This window comes from Sinocyclocheilus rhinocerous, unplaced genomic scaffold, assembly GCF_001515625.1.
Source record: "Sinocyclocheilus rhinocerous isolate Xijiao unplaced genomic scaffold, SAMN03320098_v1.1 scaffold4284, whole genome shotgun sequence".
Lineage (NCBI taxonomy): Eukaryota > Metazoa > Chordata > Actinopteri > Cypriniformes > Cyprinidae > Sinocyclocheilus > Sinocyclocheilus rhinocerous.
This window is the reverse complement of record NW_015652550.1, coordinates 261541-274811: the sequence shown is the minus strand read 5'-3', so window position 1 is coordinate 274811 and position 13271 is coordinate 261541. Positions and strand designations below refer to the sequence as shown.

The 13271-nt window shown below is 36.7% G+C and overlaps 1 protein-coding gene across 1 annotated transcript; it reads right to left on the bottom strand.

The window, feature by feature from the left end:
• Positions 1 to 3936: 3936 nt before the first annotated feature.
• On the bottom strand, positions 3937 to 9079 carry LOC107715134 (sodium- and chloride-dependent GABA transporter 2-like). Its single transcript, XM_016521199.1, has 14 exons — positions 8941 to 9079; positions 8706 to 8840; positions 8159 to 8299; positions 7969 to 8056; positions 7606 to 7738; positions 7300 to 7434; positions 6443 to 6546; positions 6116 to 6240; positions 5858 to 5970; positions 5286 to 5423; positions 4773 to 4875; positions 4573 to 4673; positions 4239 to 4409; positions 3937 to 4077 (listed from the first exon to the last, which is right to left on the bottom strand). The coding sequence occupies exons 1-14, from the start codon at positions 9077 to 9079 to the stop codon at positions 3937 to 3939; spliced, it is 1767 nt and encodes a 588-aa protein (XP_016376685.1).
• Between the last annotated feature and the right edge of the window lie 4192 nt (positions 9080 to 13271).

Here is a 13271-nt window from a genome sequence, read left to right as displayed (position 1 = left end):
GGTAGTCCTTAAGATATCAGCACAATAACACACTCAGCAAAATATCGACTAATTATCGTTATCGATAAAATCCCCCAAAATATTGAGATCTTTTTTGTCAATATCACACACCCCTAATATATTTAACGTTTTGTTTAGAATTTTTTTTTTATAAATATGAGAAGTGCCCTTTTTTCCACTTGAGCCCCTGCCCCTCAAAATGTCTGTGCACGTCCCTGCTGGGAATAACCGTTTCTAATCGTTTTGCTAAAAGTTTAACCTTTTATATCAACATTTAATAAGCTAATGGGCCTGTATGAGCCACAGTTTTCAGGGTCTTTCACTTTCTTTAAGATAAGTGAAATTACTGCTGTATTCATCACATCAGCAAAAGAGGATTCTTCAAATGCTTTAGAAAGGGCCCTCAAAATGTAACCACCAAGCTTGTCGTGCAATATCTGAAAAAATTCAACTGGAAAACCATCAGGGCCTGGAGATTTCCCCGGTAGTAAAGAAGAAATATTAAATTTAACTGCTAAGAAAGAGAGGCTTCTAATAATTTGTGCTGTCTAGTGGTTATACCTGGGACCTCTAAATGTTCAAAAAAAAATAAAAAATAAAAAAAGTAGTGTCTTTTAAATTTAGACTATATGAATTATCTTCAGATGAATAATGTACAACATAAAAGACATTGTTGATTTCTTTATCAATACATCTTCTCCCCTCTTTATCTCTCACCACTGAAATAGAAATTTTACCTGGTCTGTTCCTGATAAGTTTTGCCAACAAACGATTTGATTTATTTCCCATCTCAAACAAGCACTGTCTAGCAAAAAGAACATCTATCTCAGCCTGTGATGTCATTACGTCATTTAATAATGTCCTAGAGTTCTTTTATTTTGGTAAGTATATCTTCCGATTATGACATATAATACTGGCTTTGTAAATGAGATATTTGCTTTTCTAATTGAAGTTGTTATTTATTTACTTAATTTTTTACTTATGTAGGAAATTATCATACCTCTAATATAAGCTTTGTAGGAATCCGTAGGAACAATGTAGGAATAATGCTCTCTTAAATATTCCACATACTGGTCATCCATCAAATAATAAGGCTTTAGTTTCCAAAAATGAGAAGCTTTTGGACTACATACTAAGTGGATAGAAATAGTAACCTGGCATGGTCAGAGATGGTAATGGGACCAATATTTGCTTGGTTGACCTGATGAGCCATATGACATGAAATAAATATATAATCAATATGAGAAGCAGTTTGATGTGGACGAAAAAAAATGAACTCTTTACAAGTGGGATTGTGGAACCTCCATATCAAGAAGATTCTGTTCGTAACAAGCATCACATATCCAACTAGAAACGTGTGGAGCAAAAGTAAATGAAGGTGGTTTATCCATGGTAGGATTAAGAAAGCAATTCAAGTTGCTGCCCAAAATAACATTATTACAGTCTAGATTTGCCAATCTACTGAATACTTGTGCAAAAAAATCTCATTAAGATTGTTAGGGCCATATATACATCCAGTAACAATTTAGGTATACCAAAATGTAAACCCTTTATTAGGAATGGGCTCAAAGGTCTTGGACTGGAATTGAAGCACCCTGTTCAATGGAGACAATATCTTGTCTTAAAGGGGTCATATGATGCGATTTCAATTGTTCCTTTCTCTTTGGAGTGTTACAAGCTCTTGGTGCATAAAGAAGATCTGTAAAGTTGCAAAGACTAAAGTCTCAAATCCAAAGAGATATTCTTTATAAAAGTTAAGAGTCAGCCACACCTGACGCGTTTCAGAAAGGCGGGGCATAGAGGAGAAACAATAATGTACAGTATGTGGAAAATAATGTGTTTTTTGAACCTTAAACCGCATGAACACATTTCATTACACGAAATACACAAAATAATGTTCTTTTTAGCAACATCATATGACCCCTTTAAATACAGGAGTTCAACTGCTGGATCAATCACAGGTTTAGCTCTTCTGATAAGAAATGAGTCTTAGATAGCAAGTGTGAGATCTAAGTGCAGCGTATTTAATGAATAAATAACCACAGGCCTCATTTATAAAGCGTGCATATGCACAGATTTGATCTTAGAGTGTGTGTACGCTTAAATCCACACCAACGATCATATTTGTAAAAACTGCCTTTGGCGTGGAAAAGTGCTTAGCGTCACGTCAGGGTCTGAGCACACATACGCACTTTTTCTTGTCGGAGTACTAAGGGTTTTTGGAAGTGTAAGCTATTCTTGAAGCTTGCTGTTCTAAATTAAAGAATTTGGATGTTGACTGGTGATCTTTTATATGTTAATGACATTAATTAGAAGTCGTTTACAAGGCAGAGAGCTGAAACCATTCAGTTGCGTGCAAGTTCAAGATAATTTGCGATTCATAGATTTCACATCTGAAGAGAGAGGCGTACGTGCGCTTTCTGTGCGTAGCCTACTGCGTACGTTCATTATGAATTACACGCAAATTTGAGAGATGATCATAAGATCAAATTTAAGATGGATTCTGCGCAACATTTTAGAAATGAGGCCCCACAAGTGTACAAGAAACTCAGGAACAAGACACAAGATAAGAACTAAGACTAAGATCAAGAACTAATTATAGCTCCAAATGGACAAAACCTGACAATGAACAGGAAACAAGGAAAAACAAGGGCCAAATACACGAAGGCTAATATATATAGATTAGGGCTGTCAGTTTAACACGTTAACTTAATTAATTAGTTATGAAAAAATAACGTAATTAAAGTATTTTAAGGCAGTTAACGCACTGGCTCCGTCGCCAGATCTGTATGTCATATTACATTTCATACAGTTGACTGTTGACAAATATGATGCAGGGCAACAACTCCATAAATGCCGTTATGCCACAAAATTCAAGATTTTGGGGCAAAAAATAGCTAGTTTTTGTCTCATATTTATATCATATAATAAGCCGCACGAGCAGGGAAAGCAGTATTACACAAGTGCTGTTTTTGTCATGAGTGCAAATTTGATTTTATACCACAGTTCAGTAAATAAGAAGGTAATATTGTGTTATATTTTAAACACAATATTGTGTTTTTGTTCAATTTTGCCAACGAAAATATTACCTATAAAGCCACAGCAGAATTGTTGTGTGTCTGTGAGCAACACAGCGGTTTAGTTTCTGAATGAATCCGCGTTTTGAACGAATCTTGTGAACCAGTGATTCAAAGGTCCATTCATAGAGAGAGCCGTTTACTTCATTCCTGAATGAATCAGCTGTTTGAACGAATCAATTCATAAAGACATTTACCGCCAACTGCTGGTAGTTTTAGTTTCTTCTTTAGAGTATAATTTCATTTATTAAAAAATAAATAAATTCTGTCATCATTTACTCACCCTCATGTTGTTTCAAACCTGAATGACTTTCTTTTGCACAACATAAAATAAGTTATTTTGAAGGCTGTTGGTATCTAAGCTGTTGGTTACCAGTGACTTTCATTGCATGAAAAAAATACTGAGATGTTTCTCAAATTATCTTTTATGTTCCATACTTTATGTTAGGCCGCTGTAGCCTAAACATTTAACACAATAATAGCTCTCAATTATATTTTGGGGGTATTTTCACAACCAAATTTAGTTTGAGATTAATTAGATTAATTAATCGCAGCACCCTGTAATTAATTAGATTAAAAAGTTGAATCAACTGACAGCCCTAATATAGATATATGTACTCTAAAATACTTCCTGATGAGATGCAGAAACATTCTAACAAATGTTTTGGTAGTGTGAAACAACTTGTCTGGTTTAGGGATGTCCTCTTGACTCTGTGTTGAGCAAATAGGATTACTAGTTGTTGGCAGAGATAAAGGAATTAATTTTGGGCCTTGTTTCTGCAGGTTGTTAAGTATCCTTCATGACTATTTACTCAAATAGTAATGAAAATATTGACTACAAAATAATTTTTTTTTTCTTTTAGAGTCCATTTTCATCTCCATCTATGTTTGCCCTAACTAAATCTTCCATCTCTGCAGTAAAAGTAGTTTCCTTCATTTCAGCTCTTTGTTTACAGGTGAGAGGAAGCTCTGGATCAGGACTACACAGGTGACGCCAACGCTGTCGAGACACACAAACACGGGAAAACAACAGTGAGGTAGTACTAAAACTTGAAAGTGGACTAGACATATTCTCTTGGTTAGTTGTGTAGATTAGCATTTACTGTTTCTTGCCTTGTTTATCTTATAAAATGCCAGGGATAAACATGTTTTCCTCCTGACCTGTTTTAGACTCCCTTTCCCAGCAAACAGTTGACCCAGCGCCCATCCAGGCACCAGTATGATGGAGGACAGGGCCAGTAACCAGCCTAGTGCATACGCCCAGTCTGGGTACACATACCAGCGGTTAAAAGTGAGGGGTGTGTACTCCACCATAGAACAGACAAAAGACACCTGAGAATGGACAGAAGAGAAAGAGAAACAGTGAAAAAGGATGCAAAAGAAAAAAGATAGCAAGAACTGAGTTCAACACTATGGCTAAGAAATGCCTCAGATATTCACAAATATTATAAATTATAGGACAAAACAGGCCCAATCAGAATGCAGAGACACTCACCACAGATACGAGAGGAGTCAGGTATTTCCAGCACAGCATGAATATGTAGTTGGGCCGTGACTTTGTCATGTCTTCAATGATGTCAAACATTCTCTCAGCCCCTGTGGTGTGCAGAAGATTTAGCTTCACTGGCTTTCCAGCACTGACAATGTATTCTGTTGGCTTTATTATGTTATGGTTTTAGCTTGTGTGCGACTCACCAAAAATCCAACCCATGACCAGAGTCTCAAACACAGACAGGAACAATACACAGGCTCCATTGCAGGCATAGTAGTCAAACAACTGGAATACATACATCCCCCCCTGCAAGTCACAATACAACATTACAACCAGGGCCAGATTAAGGTATTGTGGCGGTAATAATATAAAACACAAATTAAAGAAATAAAATTGCACAGGCTCTCAGTCTTACAGCTCTCCATGGGAATTTTTAGAAGTTTAAATTGGCTATTTATTATCTTCAATTTAAACATGATAACAAAAATGTTTTTGAACATTGGCCTTTAACATTAGGCCTTTATAGGTTCAGTTTATTTTTTTGGTTTGTTAATTAATTAATTGGTTTACTGTTCATTTTAACATTATGCCTTTATATTGTAGGCTCAGTTCATTTTTTAGTGTGATAACTCATTTTAGATACTTTATTAATCCCAGAGGGAAATTCAAATTTAGTTCATTTTACTCTCCTCACACTAAACACAGTTTCTTCTGACCTCTGTAACCATGATGAATTGGCCCAAGAAGCAAGTGAGACAGAAGAGCAGTATGAAGATTTCTCGCCGTCCTTCTCTGCGCAGAATCACGGGGAACAGGTCCATCACTGACGTTGTGACGGCTTCCATTGAAACAAACTTCAAAGGGAAAGTGATATGTATGGAACAACATGAGGGTGAGTAAATGATAACAGAATTTTCATTGTTGGGTGAACTATCGCTTCAACACACTGAACGCTGGTTTTCCAACTAACACCAAAAGATCCCAAGTGAATTTGGAGCTGCTGTTGTATTTATACTCCATAAGCATGAAAATACTCTAAATAAAATGTTTGCAGTTCATGAACCCTGCTTTTTTCTTTGGTCTAATCTTTTTGGTCAATGCTGTACACATATTTAATTTTATAACAAAACTATAAATATTCAGTGTAAATATAATTTTAGTTATACATATAAATGTTAAATCTAAATTTTAAACTTTTAAAATTGTTATTAATTTTATATTGTTAAAGCAAAATTTGTAGTGATTTACATTTCAAGTTGTTACCACTTAATAGTCAGTTTTAGCTCACCTGTGTATCTAGCCCCAGCAAAATAATCATGATGAAGAAACAAACAGCCCACAACTGAGGAAGAGGCATCATAGCTACTGCCTGTGGATAAGCTATGAATGCTAGTCCTGGCCCTGTCAGAGACAGTTCGAGATCGGATTTTGAGCAGTACGTATTATTAGTCATAACTTGAATACAGTATCTGTTTGCAGTATTTCATTAAGCTTTCAGTACTCTTATAATACATACATCCAGTGTTTTCATAAAATGTTGCATTACCTGATTCTGCCACCTCTGCAATGGGGATGCCCTGCTCTTGGGACATGAAGCCCAATACTGAGAACACAGCAAAGCCAGCCACCAAACTCGTGCAACTGTTCAGAACGCAAAGCCACAAGCTGTCCCTGATAGACATAGAGTAGTTTATAAAAACACACACAAACAACGTCATTCATTGTCTAGCATTTGCTGGCTGAAAATCACATGCAGTATACATTTCAAGAATTTCATTTAGCTAATACAACATAACAAATAGTTAATTTGTTCAATTGTTTAACCATTTATATTCTTATTCTTTGTCATTTTATGGAAAGCATCAATACTAACCTGTAGCAGTTGTTGTTGTATTTATTGTAGCTGGCTAAAACAGTGAGAGTGCCAACAGACACACTGTAGGAAAATAAGATCTGAGCTCCGGCCTCCAACCAAACCTACACACACACACACACACACAGCAATTTAAATATAATAATAGTATAAATGTGTTGCTAGTTACAGAAAAAACACACTTTTTAATGTTAAAATGTAGTGATATGTTAAAAATTTTAAAGGGGTCATATGGTGTTGCCAAAAAGAACATTATTTTGTGTATTTGGTGTAATGAAATGTGTTTATGTGGTTTAAGGAAAAAAAAACCCATTATTTTCCACATACTGTACATTATTATTTCTCCTCTATGCCCGCTCATGAACGAAAACATTTTGTAACATGATATTGATGTACCATTTTCATGGTAATGCAATGTTTGATTTTAAAATGGGTTTCAAAGGATGAATTTTGAGATTTAAAGTTTTCAATTGATATATAATTTCTGATGATTTCTAAAGTGTGATAGAGAAAAAGGCAACAAAGAAGACTTTTTTTGACAAAGGTCAGAACTCCTGATATGATGTAGATTTTTGAGGTGCACTCTTGTCAAAAATTAATCTATTACTTTTCCTACATAATTTTTAACAAAAACATTGATAAAATATCTATTTAGGAGTCTTAGACCTTTCCAACGATATATAGTTTGTCATGATTAGATTAGGATTTAATTGTAATATAGTGAAGTAAACTTAGGCGTCCCACAGAGGGGACGGGTGACAGTTAAAGGGTTAACTAATAATGTGATCTAGTCATTAGTTTTAGGCTATATGTGGTTGTAAGGCCACATTGGGGTAGAGGGCAGATGCTGGGGTTACCTGCGGGTCAAAGAGACGGGCCGGTTCAGGGTACAGGTAAAACACAACCCCCTGCAGAGCTCCAGGAAGAGTCAACCCACGAATCAGCAACACAAGCAGCATCACATAAGGAAATGTAGCTGTGAAATACACCACCTACAGGCACAATTGCAATATTAAATTACTGCCAAAAAATATTTTTTTATGGTCCTTCTGCCACATAGACGAAAGCAATGTGACAAAACACTATTTTCTTACCAATAAATAGAACTAATTGATTTTTTTTCAGAAAGTAGTACATACAAATAAAGTGACATTTTTGCACACCTTGCCTGTAGATTTGACTCCTTTCCAGATGCAGAAATAACATATGACCCACATTGCAATAAGACACAGAAGAATCTCCCAGTTGATCTTACCGATCTCCTCAATGCCTCCAGAGAGAGAGAGCACTCTGCGTCTGTAATGAGAGAATCAGAAACAATATGCTTTTGTTTTTGGTAGCGCTTTATTTTGATAGTCCACTTTAGACATTCTACTAACTCTAAGTAACTTTACGTGTCAACTACCAGTCATTAGAGTATAGGTAGACTGTCTGCTAAATATCTGCTAACACTTTATTTTGATGGTCCCCCAAGAGATATCGTTCACAATGTTCTTGCAAAACTCTGTATCACTGTAATTATTTACTCCCAGAACTCAGTAGCTGCAGGTGTTGAATTAATCAGCGTTGTTCGGTTGAGGGTCAAATTCTTTGCAGCAAGATTTACACAGTCATCTAAGAAAAAGAAAAAGAAAAGTGGGAAATTAAGATTGGATATTCAGAAGATGGCAGCAGACAGGTTTAATATTATGTTTATTTATTTATTTAGATCATCACCTGTGTTCCAGGTGTTGTCACAACTGGCCCACGGAAGTTGGGAGCTAAAAGAGGAGATGAGGTAGAAAAGCGCCCAAGACAGAATGACGATGTAATACATGCAACTGTACAGAAGAATCAGTTGTCCTGCATAGCCAATACCTGACAAAAGCAAACAGATACAATAACTAGAAGAGAATCAAAACAAGATTTAAAGGATGATTTACCCAGTTTAAATGAATGCTGGTTTAATTTACACTGCACTTTGAGTTTTGTGTCTTTCTACTGATTATTTATTAAACCAGATGGTTTCTTCCATCAGTCTTTTTCTACTGAAACATACATTCATATTTTTACATGAAAACAATATTGTTAATTATAACAATTAATATTGTTCATTTAACAAAGAAAAAAAGGGAAAAGGAAATAGCTGATATAAAGAGAAAAAAATGTCACTTCGACATTGTATAAAACTGCATGAAAAAAGTGCAATGCAAAAAGATTAAAGAAATTTAATTAAACATTTTTTTTAAGATATTTTATAAAGAGACGTTTTTATAACTCTCACCCTCAGCAAGTGGACAGAGCCGATGCCAACATGTAATGCCCCCTTCCTGTGTGTACTGTCCCATAGCTGTCTCTAGCAGGAACAGAGGCACCCCACAGGTAACCACAAACACCAGATAGGGTATCAGGAATGCCCCTGAGAACACACCAGTGCAAAAACACATAATTTAAATATCACTGACATAATGCTAAGGGAGTAAGTGTATTGTATATTTAGGTTGCAGCTGGTTTCATACCTCCTCCATACTTGTAGCAGAGGTAAGGAAACCTCCACACGTTACCCAGTCCAATCACATTCCCTGCCACAGCCAGAAGAAACTCTGCTTTACTGCCCCAGTGCCCTCTCTCCTCTATTTGTCCTTCTATTCTGTCCATTCCACACAGTTTTCACACGTTTCCATTGATGTCCAGACTGCACTAATTCTGGTGGTTGCTGTACTGCATTCTGGTTAGTTTTCTGGTTAACATTAGTTTATTCAAATGTGTCAAGCGATTTATTGACAGATCCTCCCCAGCTGAACTTACAACCACAGTTACATTTTTTAAGAAACAGAAAAGACTGGTAGGCAAAATCAGTAAAGAATGCAAAATGTTTTTGATTAAACAGTATGTAAAACCTAAAAAGCCTCCAGTCTAGGAAGACATTCAGTGCAGCAGATTTGTGCTTCCAATTAACATTAAACCTAGAAAAACATTTGATAACGTTTTAGATTACAACCCGCAAAGAACTACGTAAGTATACTGAATTTACGGTGTACGTTTATGTAATTATAGTGTACCTATAAAGAACGTACGTGTAGGGTATAAGGGAACAATATGTTTGGGTAATAAGGGGGTAACAACCAGATATGCAACCTGCAAAGAACTGCGTAGGTAAACTGAAGTTACAGCGTAACTTTTTTGTAATTCTAGGCATGGGCCGGTATGAGATTTTGACGGTATGATAACCTTAAGCAAAAATATCACGGTTTCACGGTATCACAGTATTGTCATAGCTAGTTATTTTTAAATGATTGGGTAAAAAAAAACTTTTTTCTGCTGAACACAATATATTTTGTTTTTGAGCAACATACAGAATATTAGGAACAGTAGAATTTGTTTATTTTTTCTTTGATTTGTTTCCTAAAAAGAAGAAAAATAAAGACTGACATCTTTATTAAACCTAAATCTGTAATTAGTTATTTAATTTTAGTTATATAATTCAGATGCATATAATTTATATAATTTCATATCATTTAGTTATGTATACATAATTTGATTAAATAATAACCCAATTTGAAGGAAAAACAGAATGTTCTGACTAGCTTTGTGAAATTATACTACATGCCTGAACGAAACAAACAGCATAAGCTCTCAATAGGTTGTTTGCAATCACGTGATTCTGATGACGCGCGAAATGCAGCTGGAGATAGAAATTAAATGAAAGCGCTATATATATATATATGCCTCATGCCTAAAACAGTACATTACGGACTTTCCTCCATCTCATCCTTTCTTTTTCAGTTACTCCTGAAACTTTGCTGCATGTACAGGTTATGTGGCTGTTGGTCCTGTTAGTAGCACGTAAAACAAAACTTTTATTCAAATTCTGAATTGATTATAGCCTGCCTAGAAAGCGAACAAATAGCGCTTCCATATAAACACTAAAAAGCTGTCACTCACTTCAATTTATCGCAACCTCACGATGTTTCTTTATAATCAGTGAAGCTCTACACTTATGAACAACACATTTTCGAACACGATAAAAGCTCCTTGTGGTTTGGCCAATTTAAGCATCCATAAACAACGCAAAACAGGCATTTTGAGTTTCTGCTAGTGATTCCTATGGAGAAAAATCACTTCCTGCCCTCCAGCTGCATTTCGCGCGTCATCAGTGACGTAATGTGCAAACAACCTATAAGACGCATATTCACTCTCTGGGGGGAGCCAAGATGGCAGCGGTGTGAATGGTCACGTTTTATACGTGTCTAAGCAGTTCGAGGAGTTTGAAGCTAACAAACTGAAATTTGAGTATGTAAAGTTAAAATTTTGAAAATGTATGCTTTTTCGATATTTTTTCTGGCAATACTAGGCCATAAGGTGAACTAGGAAAAAGTGGCTAGAAAGTGATTTTCGTTCCCACGCCTGGGTACTACTTGCACCTTCTGACGTGATATAATGGGCAAAAAAAGGAAAAATCAGTCCCTTCACGAAAGCGCTATACTAGCTGGAAACCTCATGGAAGAATGCTGCACGGAGTCGACCGACATGGAGAATATTAATCTTGAAACAGAAATCGGTGCCTATGAAGAGGTTCTTGCGAGGCCTATTTGCTCTTCTCCATCCAAGAATCTTGTGAGATCAAAAGGCATGAACGAAGTTTCCTTATCTACACTCCTTGACGCGATTCAGAAGCTAACTGCTAAAGTGGATGAAACACACGACAAGGTGATCTCCATTGATAAAACGGTTGCCGTTTCTTGCGGAAAACGTGACAAACTGTCTGAAAAAGTCTCCCATATGAGTGAAGAGGTCAAGATGCACACTGTCAAGATCGTTCAACTTGAAAAGGAGATTAAGGAATTGCGAGCTGAAAATGTAAGTCTGAAAGAAAGCTTAGATGAAATGCAACGGTACTCACGTAGATGGAATCTCAAGCTACAGGGGGTCCCAGAGCGCGACGGAGAAGATGCGAGAAGCGTGACAATCGACATCCTAAGAAAGATGGTCCCTAGTATCCAGAACAAGTTGGATGATGTAGTTGATGCTGTACACCGCCTGGGGCTAAGGAGATCCGACGGAGCACCTCGTAACATCATCATGCGTTTTACCATGCGAACCTACAGAGACATGGTATGGCGGGCTGTGAAAGACTCTCGCTATCTAAAAGAAAACAAGTTTCGGATCAAGGAGGCGCTGATCATGCAAGATGTTGAGGCTAGAGCCAAATTATGGCCGTTGGTTAAGAAGGCTCGTGAGGAGGGGAAGAAGTTTTCATGGAAGGGTCCCCATGCTTTTGTCGCTGGGAAAAAACTTGAACATTACCCTTGAGATGTACAACGTACTGTTTTATATTCGCAGATTATCTTCATGGAGCAACTTAATTTGAATTTAACTCGAGAATTGCGCGTGAATAGTTTTTCACGTTTTACTGAATGCCCCCGAACTTGACTCCTGAGCTGTGCATGGTCAAACAAACTCTAATTGCAGATCGCTTTATGGTGTAAAGTGAAAGTTTTATACTCTGTTGTGGTTCCTTCATCACAAGTAAGTTATGCCCTCCCATACAGTTGCACAGTTGCCGAAGTTATAGGGTATGTGTTAGCTTTAACTACCTCTTTGTCAATGCAGTTTTACAGCGGTAAGCTTTAAAACCTTTGTGTGTTCTTGTTAGTGTTCTTATTCAAGTTACTCTTTCCTGTTCTATTTTTTTTCTTTTTTTTTCTCCTATGCAAATGCAAGACTTGGAGTTTAACTCTTTGAGTATTATCTCGTTAAACACTCGTGGCTTGAGAGATCTCACTAAAAGAAAGGCCTTATTCTTCAGTCAGTTCCCTTCAGAAACACATTCATATAAACCCCAAATCAATATTTAGGATTTTCTTCCAATAGTTCGTGCATCATGAACAGTGAGTGATCTGCCTGCTACAGTATTTTTCTCTTTGCTGTCCATCTTCAGCGTCTCTGGCCTGTGTTAACGGGCGTTTACAGACTTCATATTTTCACATACATGACATTTTGGAAAATGATTGCATTGCAACGCAGTTTGTGCAAGTCCAGAACAGAGACAAGTTGCAATAAGACAAAAAACGGCCTGTTGCCTATTGCATAAGTTCCAGGGGAAGCTCCTTAAAAGTTCGGCCATCCTGCACACACGTGGCCATCCTACACACACGTGACTGACCGCTCGCTCTCACCAACAGGAGGAGGAGGGTCGTGTTACTCGCTACACTGCACTCAACCTGAGGGATTCCTACACTTTCAGTGAGTTTTTGAGGATACATGAAAAACTGCGCATAACGCAGGAACGGTATAACGGAAAATATTAGTGGTTTTGAAACCAGATCACGGTATACCGTGAAACCGGTAATCGGCCCATGCCTATAGTGTATCTATTCAGTACCTCCGTGTAGGTATAAGGGAATAATATGCAAAGTTTAGGGAATAAAGGGGTAACAAATCATTTATACTATATATAACACATTCTATTATTAATGGATGCACATGATGGAGATTACTGAACAACAAAACTGGACATCTAGTGAAATGAGTTGAGTTTGTTATGATTTATAATTCACGAGTCTACTTAACTTATGAAAGCTTATTCGTAGATTTCAGCAACTTCACACCAGCAACTTCTCAACACCACTATCACCAAATAACTTTGCATGATATACGATCAAGGTTCAGTGCAGCTTAAAACAAGCTTACGTCTTTCCAGCTGTTCGCAGAAAAAATACATGATACAACATTTTAATTTAAGTGGATGTATACTGTGGTGTTTTTATAGCAAAAAAATGTAGAGGGTTTAATTTGGCCATCGAACAATTAAATTAAAACTAGTGCAATATTTTTCTCTGTAATTACT

Coding starts and splice junctions, on each gene's coding strand:
- LOC107715134 (XM_016521199.1), bottom strand. CDS start 9,079: ATGGACAGAATAGAAGGACAAATAGAGGAGAGAGGGCACTGGGGCAGT. Junction 6,241..6,442: donor TACAACAACAACTGCTACAG/GTTAGTATTGAT, acceptor TATGTCTATCAG/GGACAGCTTGTGGCTTTGCG. Junction 4,078..4,238: donor GGAAAGGGAGTCTAAAACAG/GTCAGGAGGAAA, acceptor GTGTCTCGACAG/CGTTGGCGTCACCTGTGTAG.